The sequence below is a fragment of the Neltuma alba genome, unplaced genomic scaffold (assembly GCF_004799145.2).
Source record: "Neltuma alba isolate B1F8T4 unplaced genomic scaffold, ASM479914v2 tig00011648_pilon, whole genome shotgun sequence".
Taxonomy (NCBI): domain Eukaryota; kingdom Viridiplantae; phylum Streptophyta; class Magnoliopsida; order Fabales; family Fabaceae; genus Neltuma; species Neltuma alba.
In genome coordinates this window covers 138,484-158,085 of record NW_021636296.1, presented here as the reverse complement: position 1 = coordinate 158,085, position 19,602 = coordinate 138,484, and the positions used below count along the sequence as shown (strand labels likewise).

General features: G+C 37.6%; 3 protein-coding genes across 7 annotated transcripts; 2 read left to right on the top strand and 1 right to left on the bottom strand.

Annotated features, from left to right (window-relative positions):
- Positions 1-317: 317 nt before the first annotated feature.
- Positions 318-1,751, bottom strand: LOC114716201 (uncharacterized). Its single transcript, XM_028901159.1, has 2 exons — positions 1,378-1,751; positions 318-1,231 (listed from the first exon to the last, which is right to left on the bottom strand). The coding sequence occupies exons 1-2, from the start codon at positions 1,685-1,687 to the stop codon at positions 495-497; spliced, it is 1,047 nt and encodes a 348-aa protein (XP_028756992.1). The 5' UTR covers positions 1,688-1,751; the 3' UTR covers positions 318-494.
- Positions 1,752-3,946: 2,195 nt separating this feature from the next.
- LOC114716185 (serine/threonine-protein kinase GRIK2) lies at positions 3,947-9,824 on the top strand. 4 transcript variants are annotated; one of them, XM_028901137.1, is made up of 14 exons: positions 3,948-4,331; positions 4,491-4,677; positions 4,802-4,848; positions 4,926-5,300; positions 5,952-6,026; positions 6,109-6,153; positions 6,516-6,590; positions 6,978-7,065; positions 7,213-7,337; positions 8,238-8,333; positions 8,700-8,766; positions 8,867-8,982; positions 9,083-9,161; positions 9,299-9,824. In XM_028901137.1, the coding sequence occupies exons 4-14, from the start codon at positions 5,019-5,021 to the stop codon at positions 9,442-9,444; spliced, it is 1,194 nt and encodes a 397-aa protein (XP_028756970.1). In that variant the 5' UTR covers positions 3,948-4,331; positions 4,491-4,677; positions 4,802-4,848; positions 4,926-5,018; the 3' UTR covers positions 9,445-9,824. The 4 variants fall into 4 exon arrangements, with proteins under 4 accessions (XP_028756972.1, XP_028756970.1, XP_028756969.1 ...); XM_028901136.1 differs by having other exon boundaries at positions 4,487-4,677; XM_028901139.1 differs by lacking the exon at positions 7,213-7,337 and having other exon boundaries at positions 3,947-4,331; positions 4,487-4,677; positions 6,978-7,028.
- A 4,416-nt stretch (positions 9,825-14,240) lies between these two features.
- On the top strand, positions 14,241-16,660 carry LOC114716262 (F-box/kelch-repeat protein At5g60570). Of its 2 annotated transcripts, XM_028901245.1 has the most exons (3): positions 14,249-14,372; positions 14,606-14,691; positions 14,832-16,660. In XM_028901245.1, exon 3 carries the CDS (start codon positions 14,925-14,927, stop codon positions 16,164-16,166), a length of 1,242 nt encoding a protein of 413 aa, XP_028757078.1. In that variant the 5' UTR covers positions 14,249-14,372; positions 14,606-14,691; positions 14,832-14,924; the 3' UTR covers positions 16,167-16,660. The 2 variants fall into 2 exon arrangements, with proteins under 2 accessions (XP_028757077.1, XP_028757078.1); XM_028901244.1 differs by having other exon boundaries at positions 14,241-14,372; positions 14,606-16,660.
- The last annotated feature ends 2,942 nt before the right edge of the window (positions 16,661-19,602 follow it).

The window sequence follows — 19,602 nt, the reverse complement described above, 5'->3', positions numbered from 1 at the left end:
TTGGGCGTCATTGTTAAGTCACTTTTAATAGCTGTCAAAAATTAAGTACTAATATTTCTTATAGTAAAAACTATCGAAAATGATTTAAATTTTTTATTGATAATTACTAATTTTCGATAATATCTATTATGACATTTTTTTAAACACTTGCTGACATTTTTTTTTTTGGGCATGGAACCTGTTGACAGTTAAATAAGTGCTAATAAAACGAAAAATGGACGGTCAAATACACTAACATTCATGACGCTCAAATGAGTTGAAAATTTTCATAAAATGATAATAATCTATTTATAAACAAATTATTTTTTATCATTAATCATGTGTAACATAAATGGGGTCACAACAACATCAAAATTCAAGAAAATTGATGATCATGGGCTTCAGCATGTAGGCCCTTATTTATCTTGGCTATAACTTGTATACCCAAAGCACATCAAAATGGCACGGCAAAGAATAATAGTACATGTTATTTCCCAACATTGACGCCATCAGATTTAGAAGTCAACGGCTCCTTCACTGACGCCAATCTCAGATAGGCCTCGGAACCTGCAATCCATGCATGAAGCCGAAAACAGAGATGGAGTTCTGTACCTATCTTCCCCACCCAAGACTGGCATTGGAACACCTCTCTTCACTGGGCTCTCATAGTTTGGCCTGTATGTCTTCCCCAGTACCCCTTCCACCATATCTGTCAGGTTCTTGAACTTGAACTGTGTCTCCAGGTGAGCGAAAGCATCGCCTTCTGGCAACCGATAGTTGTGAACCCTGTTTTCTTCCTCCTCGATTGGTCTCACTTTAATGTCCATTTCCAACAATCCTGAAACTGTCACTCTCACACTATTCGCATCATCAGTTCTTTCCACGATGACTTCTCTCTCTTCCTTATTCGCCCTCCATTCAGCCTCTCCATCGGTGGGGATCATGACTGCTTCGCCATCCCATTGTAGTGTGAGAGAATCCACTTTGTCATCCCAGTGTGATACTCTGCTGGCTGCGATTACGAGAGTGTGAGTGTCAAACATCACAGCCAGGGCCTGGACCCATGTGAAGTCACGAGTCCTTCCTTGGGGGCGAGTTCCGATAAAATGTGCATTGATTTGAAGGTTATCGTCGGAGACCATTGCAAAGTTTCCTCCTTTAGCTCCGTGGAAGTAGAACATCACACCGTCACCACCAACGAAGCGAGGATCGTAACAGACGGCACCATACCCATCGCAGTTCGCTTTTCTAACTGTTAACCAAAAAGATCTCTGAGTTTCAAATCTCGTGATATAGTCATATACATGTAGTTAGACTCACTTATTTTAAGGTGTTTCAGCTTGGTCGACACGTGATGGATAATGAAAGCAAAAAGGTAGCTAGAAGAGGTGAACTTACACTTGCAAGTGGCTTCACACTTGCTGCTGCAGTCCAAGAAGCATCCCTTTTCCTTCCTGTTCCTCTTCGGCTTCCTTTTCTTACACTCAGATGGACATATAAGGGTCTTGAAGTGACACGATCCCCTTGCTAAGCAGAAAGCTCGTTCTTGTCCGGACGGATGAGGTGACAACACCCTATAATTTGCTGAGGCAGCATCATACGGGAACTTCTTACCGTTACCATTCCCTTGAGATTGGGCAACGGTGGCTACCATAGCGACAAGCAAGATCAAGAAGGCCACGAAAAAGCTTGACTTTCTCGTAGCCATGTTGGTTATCTATGCTCAAGTTGAAGCCTTTTTCTTATCTCTGCTTTGATCACTCTCAGTAGTTTCAATGACGGAAGAGAGAGTGAGATTAGATGCGAAGGGCAGGTTGCCAAGGAGAGTGCATTTATAGATAATTTTGGCGTGAAATTTGACCCTAGACGTTTGGCTTAAGCTATGCTGGTATCTTTCTTCTTCTAGCTAATCCGACGTACAGGCGTGAAACAGCTCCATGCATGGGTTTGTCTCTTACACACAGAACTGGTACCTCAAACTCTTCAAAAAGTTTGTGATATATAATTGCTTGGCTTGTAGGAGTAGATAGACCACTTAATACGAAAGTTTAAATTGCTAATTGACAAGTGAGGAGACTCTAGATGATGCTGGACTTTCATGCACGTTCAAAGACTTGCATGTGAAGATTATTGGCTCAAATTACAGGACTGACAGCGAAGAAGTGTAACTATACATATATTATTTGAGCAAGTGGGGAATATTCAATTGTTGGACATCATATAATTGGGGGAAGGAGCCACTTATGGGTTGAATATAATAATAATAATACGGTTTGGTCGGCTTCTAAGTTACTCGTTGCGTTGGGGTTACGTAGAACTTTATGAAATCAAAGCTGGGTTGCGGCTTAAGCTTGGGTGAATAGGAAGTCTTTTGATGAATAACGTGAGGCTGCTAGTTCATATTGATTCACGGATCATGTGTTTGTATTGCCTCCCCACTGCTTCCTCTGACTAGGTCAAGTCAGCCCCTCACTTGCTGCAGCATCGGGCGGCCGACGTGGTTGTGGTTGACAAAGCCATTCTTTATTTTCTGGGCATGGAAAAGGCCGAGCCATAGAGGAAGTTTAACTAATTACTCAGAAATATTCTGCTAATCCCATATTTTTCTGTGAATATATAAATGTTAAATCTATAAAATTAGCAGGGTTTATTTTTTCTGAGTCTTTCTAATCCAGTATGTTGGTACACACCTGTTCCTGAGTCATCAGCAGTGACAGTTTTGGAACCAGTTAAAGCATATGACCACACCCTGAGTTAAACAATGATTGAAATCAGGGACACTTGTGAACAAGTGGCATGCTAAATAAAAGACATTTAACTGGGAGAATCAATATAAATCACAAAGGTAAGCTTTTATAATGTCGTATCTGTACGTAACAATCTGAAAGGCATTTTCCAGACAGCTAATAAAAATGATTCAGCAGAGGAATGTGTATGAAGGCACAGGATAATCGTATAGCATTTGACTTCTGAGTTCTCACCCTGCCTCAAGGATTTCTGGATCACAATTAAGTTTGTGTATCCATTCACGGTTTGTTATTCTTTCGCTTCCTGTAAATTTGTAGTTTTATTATATCATAACAATCCCCTAATTCTCACCCCGTGTCCTCCTCCATTTATCCACCAGCTCTTCCCATCTTAATTTAACTTGATTTGTATATAATTGATTATACGTCCCATCGCGTTATATATAATTAATTCTACATCCTAGCTGGGAACGTGAAGGACAGTGCAGGAGAACAAAGAGAAAATTCTCCCGCATTCACCATATGAATGCGCGCGACAGGAATGATATAAAGAAAAGAGAGCCAGTTGGCCTAGGTTCTCACTTCGCACATTGTGAGATCCTAAGCTACGTTGTTCAGTTTACATGGGAGAATAAAAACAATAACAACGCAGACAAAGATATAAAATAACTTAACCGAATTGCATAGATTAAGCAACCATTATTTCCAACAACAACAACAACAAACTATTTAACATCAATAGGATACTCTCTTTTTTTCCTTAACTAACAGTGATTTTTCTTAATTTCGATTTGTTTCTCCTGCACTTTTCTTTACTTGAAGATTCATAATGTTTTCTAGTTATAACGCATGAAAGGTCGTGCATGGCTACCATTTCTATTTTATTCAGGGAATTGACTTTTGTTAAGTTCTGTTTAAACATAGGTTCCATCATCTCATGCTTATTTTTGTTTTTATTCTGATTTTATTGGTAGAAATTAAATTATTTAATTTTTATGCTCCAAGAGAATTTAGGCCAATACTTGTTATTGTTAATATTCTCTAATTTTATATTTTTTATATCGAAAATAAAAAAAAAGGGACTTAGAAATTTGAAGGATAATACCGTAGGATTACTCCCTAATAATTTCCTGGCGAGGTTTTAAATTTAAAAATGTTTCCCACTTTGTTTTGGGTCAGTAAATATTTCCCACTCTTTTTTTCCGCCAACAATTTCCCATTCCTGTTTCCGTTGCTCTCAAATTGCTGAATCGCTGAAATGCCCTCGAGTCCCTAGCGGAATTTCGACCTCTTTGCTCGATATTGATTTATCTATCCAGCGCTCAAGCTTGATCCTCTCATTTCTCTCTTTATTCATGATCCATGCATTCTATCTGGGGTTCTTCAATTCTGTTTGCTCGTCTTTTTACCTCATAAACCGGTGTTTCAATATTGGGTTGGTTATGGTACTGCCTCAACTTTTGTGGTGACTGTACTTTTCCTTCACGATTGAATTTTAAGGCTAGGACATAAAAATCTTGCTCCGGTGATTCGTGCTAACGATTCCAGCTTTTTCCTTTTGGAGCTGGGGTGACAGGCTTCTCATTCTCGCCAGAATAGAAAAAGGTGACTCCTTGAACATTAATTCATAAGATTTTCACCGACTTTTGTCATTTTGATCCCTTAGATTATTCTAGTATTTATATTTTGATCCGTCATTTATTAATGGGATTCTTCCTCTCTTTGCCCCGCAATTTTCGCCTGTTTCGGATTATGCAAAGGTAGCGAAGGGTCGGTGGGAGGTTGGGGGTTGAGCCTGCAAGGTTTGTTTTAAACTGTAGTTATCACTATGTTGGATGCGACTAGAAGCGGGTTTAATATCTCATGCCGCTCTCTTCACCTAGCTGAATGGCATCCTTTTCAATAACACCGTTGAACAGGGCCTAAAGCCCTTTCCTTGCTCTGAAATAAGGTGGGTATCTTTCTATTAAAGATGAAAGACAAAGTATAATCTTTCGCTGTGCGCAATGAAATCCCCGAAATCAAATTTAGCTTTCATTTGCTTCATGGGACTTTTGCTGTGAAAATCTTTACAGGATCTGCCGAGAATTTAGCTATTGGGTATTTGCTTTGGCCATTTGAGGTGAGCCAATTTGGTGCTTCTTGTGTTGGTGAAATCGTATTTACTTATTGCTGACAGAACAACGTGTTCTTTTACAGATTTTCAATTAATAAAGTTTGTTCAGCTGAGAATACGTCGACGGCTTGCAGTTCTAACCTCCAGATTTTCAATAGGAGTTTTCTTTTGCTGAGATGGATTTTTGTAATTGCTTCGGGTTCATCCGAAAATCTAAACAGCAGAGTGCTAAGTTTGGTATCAATAATAATCTCTCTCAGGAGCTATTGTTGGATGAAGACATTGAAGACGAGGGTGGCTCATATGATGGTGAGGTTACTAACATCAGCAGTGGAGATGATGGCGAAGTGCAAATTCATGCCAACCGGTCTGAGGATATTTTGAAACTGAGAGCACAGAGTGACATGATTTGTAGGCAATTTCCTGTGAAGGAAACTCACAAAGTTGTTCGTACAGAGGTGATTGTGGGAGTAGTTTTTTTGGATTTAAATCGAAGGTGCTCTGATGCATAGTGAAATAAGAAAGACTACTTGGATATTGGTATCTGAATTATGTTGTGTTCAGCATTGGCATAAACTGTTCTAGCATGTTTTAAGTACTTTATAGGTCCAGACCAGAAGAACCTCCGCCAAATATTGTATGATATCAATAACCACTAGCTGAGGGGCACATTTTATTGCTGTAAATGATATTCTATTTTTCAGCGATGATCTCTTTTATATTGGTGATGGTGATGGTGATGGTGGTGAGTTTAATCGATGGAGATATGAAATTCTAGAAGTGGAAGTTTGGTCTGGCTTTTAGATTCCGTTGTTTAACAATTTGGTGCCATGACTAGAAGTTTGTGACCTTTGAAAACTTTTAAGATTTCTGTCTGTTTTGTTACTAATTGTTGATTCCTCTGTAGCCTCACCTGCAACCATAATTTTTCACTATCCTGTCCAGTATATTTATCTTGAACTTATATTCAGTCCCTGATGTCGGTATCTTTTCATACTGTTTGAATGCTGTGTCTGCCTTCTGAATGGTTTTTGCATCGCTTGGCTTGCATTTAGGTAATTTCATACCTGTGCTTTTGGGAACTTGATTACATTTGTAATCTGTTTCAGGATGAAAATGGAAACAAGATGATAAATGAGTATGTTCGTGAATATAGGATAGGTGCTGGTAGCTATGGGAAAGTGGTGAGCATCATGCTCTAGTAAGAAGGTTTTTTTTCCCGTGATTTATTTGCTCCTAAGCCCCTTTCCCCTTCATTGATCACAGGTTTTATATCGAAGTTCTGTTGATGGTAAGCACTATGCAATAAAGGTAAGGACTGTTTATGGTGGGGCTGTGGATTACTGCGGTAGCAAATAGGCAATTGGTTTCATTTCACGGGCTGCAATAAGTAGTCACTATTCATTATAAAATAGGAAAACGGGACCTAGATAATCAGTTTAGCTAGCTTGGCAGAGGGAGGCGGTAGACTTTCAACTACTAGGAGACTGAAAAGCACATCTGTTCAATCACGATTATATGGTTCAAAAATAATAAAGAGTTGAAATAGAGGTAAAATTAAATATCACGTTATTTCTCACCTTTCAAAAACTCACAGGCTCATGCATGTATGATGTTGTTGCTTAGGGAAGTGCAACAGATCAATTGTTGAGCTTAAATCTGATGAACTGCAGGTCTTTCACAAGTCTCATTTACTGAAGCTTCGAGTTGCTCCCTCAGAGACTGCCATGACAGATGTTCTGCGTGAGGTATCTTTTAATTTCATCTCTTTGGCTTTTTGGCAATTTATGTTGTGAGGTGCCAATTTTCAATTTGCAAAGTGTGATCATACATTTCGCTTATACCCAGCAGCTTCTGGTCTGTATGCCTATGTAACTTCTGATGGCAATATATGGAAACTGCTACTTAATTTGCCGGTTGATGGTGTGCTATTCACTATTCTTATTGTTTAATGTACTTTTATCTGTGATTATTTTTGTACAGTAGCATGCATGCGTAGGTCATTTTAAGAGAATTAAAACTTCTTTCATCCAAGTGTTTTGCGTGCCCTTTGCTTTGTAGTCTTACATTTATGATATATTGGCTGTTTTACCATCCCTAAAGTAGTTTGAATGACTCGAGTGCTTTCTTTACAGGTACTCATCATGAAAATGCTGGAACATCCTAATATAGTCAATCTCATTGAGGTGATTGATGACCCAGAGTCAGATCACTTTTACATGGGTACTCATGACTAGATTCTTCATTTGGTTTTGTTATTTAATTATTGAATAGACCTGCTTAAGCTTTTGATTGTGTTTGAGCCACAAATTTGAATAATTAAGAATCTTGTTGAAGTCCGTTGCTTGACTGCTGGTTTTTCTGGCCCAGTACTTGAATATGTGGAAGGCAAATGGGTCTGTGAGGGTACAGGACCTCTTTGTCGCTTAGGTGAGGAGACTGCTAGGAGATACGTGCGTGACATTGTTTCAGGATTAACGTATCTACATGCTCATGTAATCTTTCGACCAACCTTTTTGGGCTATTGCTGATTTTGAAACACCCCCCCCCCCCAAAAAAAAAGGGAAAAAAAAGAAAAGAAAACGTATACAACCTCTCACTCAATGCTATCGCTTCCATATAGTTCCAAATATTTTATTGGAGGATTAAATTTCATTATATGGATTTATGATTAGCTTCTCCTGTCATGATTATATTACTGATTGTAACTTTTGCTCATCCTCTCTGTTTTAAGCTTACGCGCATTGAATTTTTTAGTCATAGTAAGTTAGTAACCTCCTTCTGGCTTTATCATCTGTTGCGATAGAGTGTAACGTTGTAATGCTCATGTTGAGATTGAGAGAATTAATATTTTTCCTTGATGAAAATGATGTGCAAAACATTAGCAGACGCCCCACTAGGATTGAAAAGATTGTGTGATCCTGTGGCAAAGAGCACTGTGTCAACTCAATGCCCTAGTCATTTCATGTTGACATGTAATGAAGATTTAATATTGCAATCATAGCAACCATTCGTTTGACCATTATTGCCTTAATGAAGGATTGACTGTTGCAGTCAGATTAATCATTAAAATGATATTTTGAATTATTCTTGATTCGACTGTTTTTCAGTACTTGAATGTGGAATTTGTTTGATAATTGTTATTTGTTCTGGCGTATAAGATCATGAGGGACTACTTCCATGAACTCGGAGATCTGTGAATTCTGCAAGAGCTGCATGTAGGTCTCTTAAAGTTACAGCCACTAGTCCATTACTGTAACCTTCTAACCAGAGATTTGGCCCCAACTTATGAATTGAATCAAAATTATCAAAATTCTGTAGTGTCCTTCACATTTTTGTGAATAGGTTATCGAAATAATCAGAATTCCCGTCTGATAGGTTTCTTTGAATGGCAGAATATTGTGCATGGGGATATTAAACCTGATAATCTGTTGGTTACTCGCCATGGTACGGTGAAGATAGGGGATTTCAGTGTCAGCCAGGCATTTGAGGTATTATTATTACGGACCTTACTCGTAATTATGATCCACTTTATTATGCGTGTGAAAAATATCAAAGTTGGGTCTATTTACGGCATACTTCTCTCAGGCCCTCACCCCATTTACCATAAATGGATAAGTCATTTTATTTTTTTTGTTCATTGCATGACTGAGAGTGAGAGGTTAGATTGTAACTTTTCCATTAAAGGATTAATCAGTATATGACCTAAACTCATTTTTTCATTGGATGACCATATGCGTGTACCCTATGCAGTGTTCTGAGGGATATATTTTATTATTGTTTAAGGTGACATTACATGGATGCTAGGATATGTCGCAGCAATGAATATGGAGCCTGTAATTGGTTTCATTTTGCAGGATGATAATGATGAACTCCGTCGGTCCCCTGGCACTCCTGTTTTCACTGCACCAGAATGTTGTTTGGGTTAGAATTATCTTTCCAAACTTGCAGATTACTCATTTACTGTGTACATTCCATGAAAGTACATGGTCTTATTGCAGTTTTTTCTGTTCATGTTCTTTAGGTCTTACCTATCATGGCAAAGCTGCAGACACATGGGCAGTAGGAGTTACTTTGTACTGTATGATACTGGGTGAATATCCATTTCTTGGTGATACTCTTCAAGATACTTACGATAAAGTAAGAAATACACGCACACTTGAATATTTTACATATCTTTCATGTGACATGCTTTCAGTCTGTGATGAATGCTCAGCATATTGTTTTCTTCCGTGCCCAGATAGTGAATAACCCTTTAGTGCTTCCAGATAGTTTGAACATGCAATTGAAGAACTTGCTAGAAGGACTGCTTTGCAAAGGTACTTACCATTTTTACGGAAATGTCATCCCCTCGCCCCCCCCCCCAAAAAAGGGGGGAAAAAAATCTTTTGAAACGTCTTTATGGTTCCTCTTCTGGTGAGGTTGTCATCTTTCGGTTCTATTGCGTGATTTGCAGATCCAAAACTAAGGTTGACATTAGGTGATGTTGCGAAGCATAGCTGGGTTATAGGAGACTATGGTCCAATTCCTGAGTACTTGTGTTGCTGTAAACGCAAGAGCTTGGAGAGGAGAGACTTAGATAGGAGCAATATACTTGCTTGACCTCTACATGATTATATTAGGTTGGTTTTAAATTAATTATTGTGGAAGAAGAAGCCCAGATGTACTTTCCCATTTTGATCCCCTGTGGAGATATGAGTAAGGTGGTCTTGATGAGACTCTTGGGAAACTGTAGAAAGCAATGGTGTCGTTCTTGTGATTGAGTAGGGAGAAAATGACTTGCTCCTTTTTCTTTGTGGAAGAGTTTGGCATGTGGGAATGTGTGAATTTCCCATGGTTGGTCACAAAAACCTTGTATCCCTTAAGTATCGGGCGTAACTAATGCTTTCCAGCATGGAGTCTTGTTTTATGCGGTGCTTCAAAGAGCTTGGTCTATCCGATTGTTTAACTTTGGTCTCCATTATCGAAGATATATGTTCTGCCCATGGCCTTATAGTCTAGTGGCATGTGGCTTGCCCTTACTGATATGAAAGGTTGCTGGTTCAATCCGTCATAACCTCGAGCATTTATTTGCGCTATGTTTTTGAAACTGTAAGATCGAGTTGTGGCATTTCCGAAGCTAAATTTTCTTGCTTGCCGCCTTCCTAGCCCATGGACTGGTTGCCATAATCCAAATCGTACATTGCTAACTCATCCAAACGAAAACCCGAAAGCTTGTTAGACAATATAACGATCTTATTTTTGTACTTATGGTTCTTGCAAAATAAAATGTTCACGATTCCAATATGGAGTAGGGAGCGAAATAACACATCAAAATCTCCAAATTGGTTTTTGGTTGCATCAGTGTTGATGGCCAAGAATAGACCAGGCAGGGAGGTAGGGGCATACATTTTGGTGGGTATTATCTTCGCCACCCAAGCTTGCTTTGCTTTGCCTGTATTTGTTTTGCATTGTGGAGTTCCCCATCATTGCCAATTACTCTAACTTTGTTCACATCACCACATATTTCTCTGTGTATCCCCTGACCAAGCCATAGTTTGGACTTTTTTACGGCAGCTTCCCCCATTCTTAAAGGTCACCTTTATGAATCAAAGCAATAAAAGTTCTATCGAGAAATTTAGAGGGTCTTTAGATTAGTTCTTTTAGAAATAATTTTACAAGTTAAGAAGTCATTTTTAAATAGAAAGTAGATAAAACCATTCTATTTGACCATTGCCCTCAGTTTTCAATAACCGAGCACACAGTTAGTTATAAATGGAAAAAATAAACTGAAAGATGGTTCTTTTCACCTCGTTCGGCAAAAAGACTATGATTTGTGTTAATGTGAAGTTCCCAGACTGTTAGAAATCTGGACTCTATAACTTCATTTCTAGGAACTTGATTCTGTACTGCAAATTTCCAACTTGAAGTTTGCACCAGTTGCGACGGGTGTTGGACAGGGACACTTGGACTCTTGGTTGAGAGAGAAAGTGAACAAATGTTTTTTTTTTTTTAATTCTGAGGAGAAAGTACTGAAAAGACCACGTGAGAGGATATTGTGTCAGAGGAGCTGCTCTGCAATCTGAATAAAAACCCACTTGGATTTTCTGACTCCTGCACAGAATTAGAGGCCCTTCCCTTCTCCCCTTCTATCTTATTCCCATCACCTCCGTTTTCTATTGTTAAAAACAGGCTTTCTTTCTTTCCTTTTATCTCATAAAGTTTGAACAACTACGATGTCCGTACTTGTAAACAATATGATTAATATATATTATACATACTTCACTCAAAAATATATATATATATATATACATACTGATCACTTGAGAGGATATAATTTATATGTCAACTGCAAATTGCCTCAATGCCAATATTATCCGCTTTATTTGGATGAAACCCCAAATTTAAATCGATATTGATGTATTTATGTGCTTATAATTTATATAAAATATAAAAAAAGGATGGTATAAGTATACGTTAAATTACATTATCATCGTATAGAGAAAAGAAAGAAAGAATTCTGGTTATCATGATGTCGTGTAAAAAGAGCATCGGGAGGGGGAAAAAAGAAATGACAGACCTTTTGAAGTGGGCAAAACGTAAGTACATACAGGAATGTGAAGGCATTGACCTTTTTATTTTCATATGGGATTTAGAGAGAGAGGGGGGGGGGGGGGAGGTCACATGGGGAGGTTCTGAAATGTGAATGAGGAAAAGTAGTAGATTCTCTTCCACCTCCTTGTTCTGCCGACCTGCCGTTACTGCCTTCGATTCTCTTTTACTTTCTCTCTGTCACGCCATTTTCTCTTTACTACTTAAAAAAAAAGGTCTTGTCTTTCTGCTTCTTCTTGTTTAGTAGTAACAGTAGAAATTCTTGATCTTAATTTATTAATTCATAATTAAATTAATTAACATTCGTTCTTTTAATGTCTTACATTGACATGTGGACCTGACGAGGCCGCGTTCACGACTCCTGAATTTTTAATTTGTATTAATACTATTGTATATTTTTGACTTTTTACTCCCTACCAGATCATTATCTTAAATCATGTTTATCGTGACCCTTGCTCATATATGTTGAATTTATGCCCAAAAATCGTGCAGGTTACTAGTACTACTAATATAGGACCCAATTCTGAGTTGGTTTTGTCCTAATATATTTCTCATATTATCAATTTCTCTAAATACCCTATAGAACTCCTTCAACCATAATCAAATAGAGGAAGAGGAGTAGTATTAAGAAGATGATTGTGGATTTAGGAAAAATGTGCTTTTCTTATAATTAACTAACTACTAACTTCCTTAATCTAATCAAATAGTTAAATGGGTCTTATATTAAGGACCGGAAGAGTAGATATCTAAATATGTAAGTTTGCAAAACTAACGAACTTAAAAAGGCTTCACTATAACAAAAATATTTTGATTGTAAGATTTTCAAAGTTGCGATCTTTAATTCAAATTAAAAACTGAGTTTAGAAGGTGATATATAGTGTTGAGGACAAAATTCCAGAAAAAGGCTGTGAAAACTGGAAAGAGCCGCTGGGAATAATTAATGAAAGTTTCGACACAACTAAAAAGTTTTCATGCGTGGCCTATGTTTTCTTGTGGCCTGAGAAGTTTCCAAGAAAGATCATCATATAACTGTATGCCATCTGCTTAAGAGTGAAGACAACGAAGTTTGAAATGAATGGTAGAGTTTAACAAATCAAATACGTCACTTGTAAGGAATGTCCATTGAATTTGTGGGAAAATCACTTTGGATTTGGATATAGTTTTGTGGTGTGGCATCCCATTCCAATCTCAGGACCATTCTCAATATAAAAAAGCTGATAATGATGGTTTGGCTTGATTGGACATATATATACTACCTCCGATCTTAATTATAAAACCCAGTTGACTAATTTGAGGAGATTAAGGAAGTAAGTAGGTTAGTTATTTGTAATAAATAAGTGTTGTCATTCCTAAAATATCCTTGCTAATTAAGTGTATTTGCTAGAACTATCATTATTAGAAAGATTATCTTGGAAAAAAATGCATAAATATGAGAGACAAAAATGGATTGGGGTCTTATAATTAGGACCAAACTAAAAGTCAAACGGGGGATCTTATATTAAGAACCAGAGGTAGTATAATATCATAAAATGTCATGAGCCGGCCTTTTAGGTTACTTATTTGTACACATATTTTTACATATATCATGCCATTCCTACGGGAAAAAAAAGTTATCAAAATCTAAATTCAAAATCTGACAATGTTGGTAATCATATGTTGGATATACACCGCTTACAAATTAAATATGAGATCGAATTATATTAACTCACATTGTGTGTAATATTGATTCTTTTAAATTTAAAATCATTTAATTATATTTCAACGGAAGTAAAATTTATGCTATCATTGAGTACAGTCATAAAACTATCATTTGAAAGTAAAATTTGCTCGCACGTACGATTCATATTCAACGGAAGGAGAATTAGATGACCCTGTTTTTCTTTTCTTCTTTTTTAAGGGTCTTAGGTGTGATTTAGTTCGAATTGGGTCGATTTTCTTGCATAGTTCATGTGACTGTACTCAATGATAGCATAAATGTTTATGAATTCTATATATTATATTATATGATGCTCTAAAATAATACGCTTTACCAACCCTTTCAATTTAAAAAATGGAAAAAAGTTCCTAATTAAAAAAAAATTAACTGGTCAATGTTACTTGAAATTTAGAGTATCAATTTTTTTCATATGCACAACAATTATAGAAAGTACCATTTCAAATACCATTTTCCAATTAATTTAATCAAGATTTTTTTTCCAAATTTCTCTCCAATTAATCGTAGAAAGATTTTGCTTGAACCAGCATTGCCATGAACGACAAATATTTTTTAAAATTTTTTGAAAAACATAAGATACTCCTATGGTCCTTAATATAAGACCCATTTAACTAATTTGATTAGATTAAGAAAATTAGATAAGTTAATTAATTATAAAAAATATGACACGTTTTTCCTCAAATACCATAATCATCTTTCTTAATGTCCCTCTTTCACTTCTACTTGATTATGGTTAAGAAAGTATCTATAAGGATAATTTAGAGAAAATTGATAAATATAAGAAATTGGTCTTATATTTATAATCAAAATCAATTCAATAATTAAGTCATATATTAAGAACCGGAGGAGTATTGTTTTTACTGGGCTAGGAATATAAAAAGGAAAGCAGTTTAATTTAATATGCTATACTCGAAGGCATAATAATATGCCCACATCGCCCATCACGCGTCAGAGTCGGACAAAATGAAAATGAAACAAAGCAAGGGCCAAAACGGAGAATAAACAGAAATAGAGGGCCAAGTATGCAAAATAAGCACATTTTGTCAGTTTTATAAGTCTTCCAATTCTTTCCCACCCCCAACGTCCGAGTCCGAGTTACCTTACCGCGTCTCTCCTCCTTCATTCTAGTCGCCGATTCCCGGCAACATGTTTTGACGGCACGAAAATCCCGTCGAATCATGCGGCGGTCCAATATTTGACATCCTACCCTTCATTGAACAAGCCGGTACGGTTCTATTCATATCTGTACTTATAGCCGTCTCTCGAGAGTCAAATTTTTATTAATTTTTTTCATTTTATATTTTGGATCCCAATTCGTGTTTTGTTTATTGACTTGAATCGGATCATAGCAAAACCTCGCAGTCAAATATGTCCTATGTATATATCGCCTTTTTAAGTAAAGTTTCCTTTTTTTTGTTCAGTAATTGATGTTCGTTTCTTTTTCTCGCGGCTTTGCAGATAATTCTTTCTTCATGGCTGAATACCAGATAAGATAAACTTCTGGGTGGTCTCACTAATTTTCTGGTGTCTCCAGAATTTCAAAGGTTTACGGCTGATTCATTTGATGCTGCACTCATTTCTTTTGATCTGCAAATTGGGAGAAGTTTTGTAAAGGGTTGGTTTTTGAGTATAAGCTATTGAGTAATAATAGATTTCTAACCAAAGTTCTCAAACTGATGGACAGAATACATAGATAGAGTTTGGTCGCGTGCAGATACTGGAATTTATTTTTTGAGCATAGGTGGCATGCTAAGGAATTGTGACATAATATTGGTGTATGCTTCTGCAGTTGAAGGCGCCTTCTCTTCTGATATGGTTATGTTGGGATACATTATATGAATTTCTAGGGATGACGAAAGAAATAAGTTTGAATTGTTCGATGCTGGAAGATGAAAAGAAAGAGGATGACTTCTGGAAAATGAATTCGAGGGACGGCGTGAATGTGGGTGGTTCTAGATTTAAACCAAGTGATTCGCTTCTTCCTGGTCTTATTGATGATGTTGCTCTAAATTGTTTAGCATGGGTTAGTAGATCAGATTATGCCTCATTATCGTGTATAAATAAAAGGTACAATAAGCTGATTAAGAGTGGGTATTTATATGGGTTAAGGAAACAGTTGGGAATTGAGGAGAAGGACCATTGGGTTTACTTGGTTTGTGATCTTAGGGGATGGGAGGCATTTAACACTACCAAAAAGAAATGGATGGCATTACCTAAGATGCCTTGTGATGAATGTTTTAACCATGCAGATAAGGAGTCATTGGCTGTGGACTGTGAACTGTTGGTTTTTGGTAGGGAATTGCTAGATTTTGCCATTTGGAAGTATAACCTGATTTTCCAGAGTTGGGTAAAGTGTCAGGGGATGAATCGCCCTCGTTGTTTGTTTGGTTCTGGTAGTCTTGGTTCAATTGCTATTGTTGCAGGCGGAAGTGATAAGAATGGAAATGTTCTAAAATCAGCTGAGTTGTATGACTCTGCTTCAGGTGTATGGGGGCTGTTACCTAATATGCATACACCACGGAGACTTTGCTCTGGCTTTTTTATGGATGGGAAATTCTACGTGATTGGTGGAATGTCAAGTCCTGCTGTTTCATTAACTTGTGGAGAGGAGTATGATCTGGAGAAAAGAACTTGGCGGAAAATAGAGGGCATGTACCCCTATGTTAACAGGGCTGCTCAGGCGCCACCACTTGTGGCGGTTGTAGATAACCAGTTATATGCAGTTGAGCATGTAACCAACATGGTGAAGAAATATGACAAGGAGAAGAATACCTGGAATGACTTGGGAAGGCTTCCGGTCCGGGCAGATTCTTCAAATGGCTGGGGCCTAGCTTTCAAGGCTTGTGGTAAGCAGATTCTGATTGTGGGCGGTCAAAGAGGTCCAGAAGGTGAAGCTGTTTTTCTGAACTCGTGGTGTCCTAAGTCAGGGGCTAGAAATGGAACCTTAGATTGGCAGGTTCTTGGCGTGAAGGAGCATGTTGGAGTGTTTGTGTACAATTGTGCTGTTATGGGATGTTGATATATATGGATTGACACAACAGAAGCTATTGGTATCTACAATCTGACTTTGCCTTGGAGGGTGCTTCCATGTGCATTCGTTTCATTTATCAAGTTGAATTGTTGCTGGAGGTTGGCTTTATTTAGTGGAGAATTTGGTTTTTATTTTTAACATGGCTTTAATTGGATGTGTTCCTCACTTTGTCCTGAGATCACTGAGTAGGTTTACATCTACATCTCCTGTCATCTTTTTCTTTTCCTCTTCAGTCGTAGCCATCTATGTAAAATAATAATTCATGGAGTTTTGTCGTTTAATGATTGGATGCTCATTGTTTTTCGCTTCATTCCTATAATCTCTCAAAATTTATGCCCAGTAGTCATGTATTGAAAATTATTCATTTGGTAGTATCCTACAGTTCATAGTCCAAATGGAAGGAGGCACGTGCCTTGGGTTTGACGCTTCAGTTATTTGGTGTTTAATTGCTGCAATTGTAACTCTTTATTGGCATATGTTAAGCAACTCATCCTTCATATCTGGCTCAAAATTGTCCGGTGAAAAGGGTACATAAACTTATTTGAGGTGACTAGCTTGCGGGTATTCTATAATGCTTGTGTGAATGAGGTCCCCTCAGGTTTATGATGTGTTTAAAAGCGTTGTCCGTGAGCTTCCAGCTGCACTTACTGTTTTGTGTTGTGTACGCTTGACCGATAATCTGGCCTAGTAGTTACTTCTGTTCCTTAATACGGAACATTAACAATAACCACTATTCAACTGGCCTACTATTTCCTCTTTTACTGCAGTCATGAGTTGTGACCACAATACTGAATGGGAAATAGCATTCTTAACTTATGTTTTCCATCTGTGCTTTTGAATCATAGCTCTCTAACGGAGATTCAATACTGTAAACCTCCTTTTTCTTCAGCGAACAAACTATGGGATCTCAAGAGACAAAACGAGGTGCTAGCAAAACGATTGCTTTGCTTACGGATTAAAGTACATGACTCGAAATCCATCTGCTCTCGGATTGACGCATTCATCTTTTCTGAGAGCCTGCGAAAGGTGACTAACCAGGGGACAAGCTATCAATAAAAGACTCTCATATAATATACACATCACTTGATAAGACAGTTTCCGTGGTTCAAGTCGTCAGAACTTTATCTGATACTTCCATTCATCAACCCATTTTTGTTAGCCTCCTGCTAGACCCTTGCCTGATTCATCAGAAGAAGCTAATGCTTGCTTGTCAAAATTCTCTGTTTTCGTGTATAAGTATCAACAAAAGCACGTCCAAATAGGGACTGAGGCCCCTTCTCCTATGTGCCTGGTGAAATGACTGGGCCGCTTGGATGCCGTACTTCTAATATTGACCTCTTTTCGGGTGGCTGAGGTTTCTGTGACAGTAAAAGGAATAAGAAAACTAGAAAGATAACTTCCTAGGGAATGTAAATAGCAGATGGATTAGCAAAGCTGGGTCTGTCTTGTTACTACCGCTTTCTTACTTGACAACGTTCCTCAGCACGCAGACCCTAGAGCAAAAGGAGGCAATGAAATTTCAGTCTCCCATTATTTAGTTCTCACTTTTTAGGCTTTTGCCTCTGTTTGTACCCGAAAACGAAAAAAAGAAAGAAAGGAAAGATCACCAAATCATCATAATCAAGCGAGTCTATGGACTTTGGACCAAGAGACATGATTGAGCCTAAACGACCATTAACTTACAACTCGCAGTCTAATTAGCGAGGTCGGCGAAATAATTGCAATAACTATAAACAGCGATAACATCTTTTAAGAACTTGATTTAAATAAAACCCAGAATATATACCTCTTGACCTCAGAAGAAATCAACTTTATAAAATTAGTAACAACATTCTTTCTGAGGATTAAGTAATAAATTATTTTTCTTTCTATTTTGGATAGTAATAGATGTAAATACAGTGAATAAGATTGAAAATAGTCAGAAGTCAGTAACTCTTATCCTTGTACCAGGGAGAGGAAGATGATCTTCACCTGAAGGACAAGTGAAAGCATATATTACAACAATGCACCTCTTCATAAGAAAATCCCAACCTAATATGCCGTATGCTGTCTTTCTCACGGAAACTAAATATTAATTCCGATTCTAATTAATAGCTGGGAATTGAATGAATAATCTTGATTGGGTGGTTACAAAAGACCAAGTCAAGAAGCCCGATGGAACTCGTTTTGGAATTTCCCTCTTTCCATTTTTGTTTGACTGTACAATGATGATGGATCTCTTGAGGATAAAGAGCCCCAACCATCGAACAACTTGTGGCTTGAGTTGGCATTTTCCACGCTGAATTATTACCTCTCAAATTAAGAACTTGTCGAGGCGAGTCATACAATAAACTCTAGGATCCAGTAATTGGTGGACCTAGCTTTTTATATGGCATTTAAGAAGAAATTGACTCCCGGCTCCCACCACCTCACTTATTTAGAAATTTTGGTACACTGGATTGGAAGATTTCTGCTGGACAGTGAGAAAAGGCCGAAGGGGATGTTACTACTACCAGAACATGAGTTATGCAATGGATCGGACTGAGATGTCGTTTTCCACCTTGCATGCTATATCCTATCCCTTTTTGATTTGGATGTTACTGTCGTTACCAGAATAATCCACTTCTTATATATCTCCGGCAGGAAATGTGATGTGTTGTTAATCTAGAGATACAATGCACAGAATCATCCACTTGTTTCTCATGCTTTGATCTGTCATGAGGAGTGGAGATTAGGTACAGCGCCTTCTGATTCATCAGTGCAACTTGAAACAACTTAACTTTGGTTAATTAACGATGAAATGCTAAATCAAGGTTGCTTTTTTGCACTGGCTGGTAACAGCTCACATGAAAGCGTAAGTGCGCCTCATCTCTAAACTCTTCATTTCCTTTCGCTCTTTTGTTTTATATTCTTCCACCTGCCAGTTGACATCTGACCTTTTCTATTCGCGTCTCCGTTGTTCCCTTTTTCAAAATGTTAGGCAAAATATCTAAAAAGAGGGTTTCTTGTTTTCCTATATTACAAACAGAATCAGTTACACTATATACCATATGCACCACCTTGGGAGTGTAAAAGCTTATTCGACCCTTAAAATATACATATATTGATATTTGCTTGCATAAGTTTGTCTCCAGATGTTCCATAAATTATTATGGGTGTTTTATTCTTTAGAAAAAGCTCTTTTAAAAATATCTTACATTCATATGAACTCAGTATCTCACGCTTAAATGAATCCTTGCACTAAAACCAGTCCCTTGTTTAAGTACTATTGCGTCCTGATCTTTCACAATACTACACTTAAAAACAGAGGAAATGGGAATGCATAGGGAGTGAATAAGACGAGAAAGGATGGGAGGTCATGAAATTTCTTGCATTGAAGACTTTGGAACACGTATGCATGTTACTGGTTGATGATGGATGACATTTGATCCGTGGAGGTGAGAAT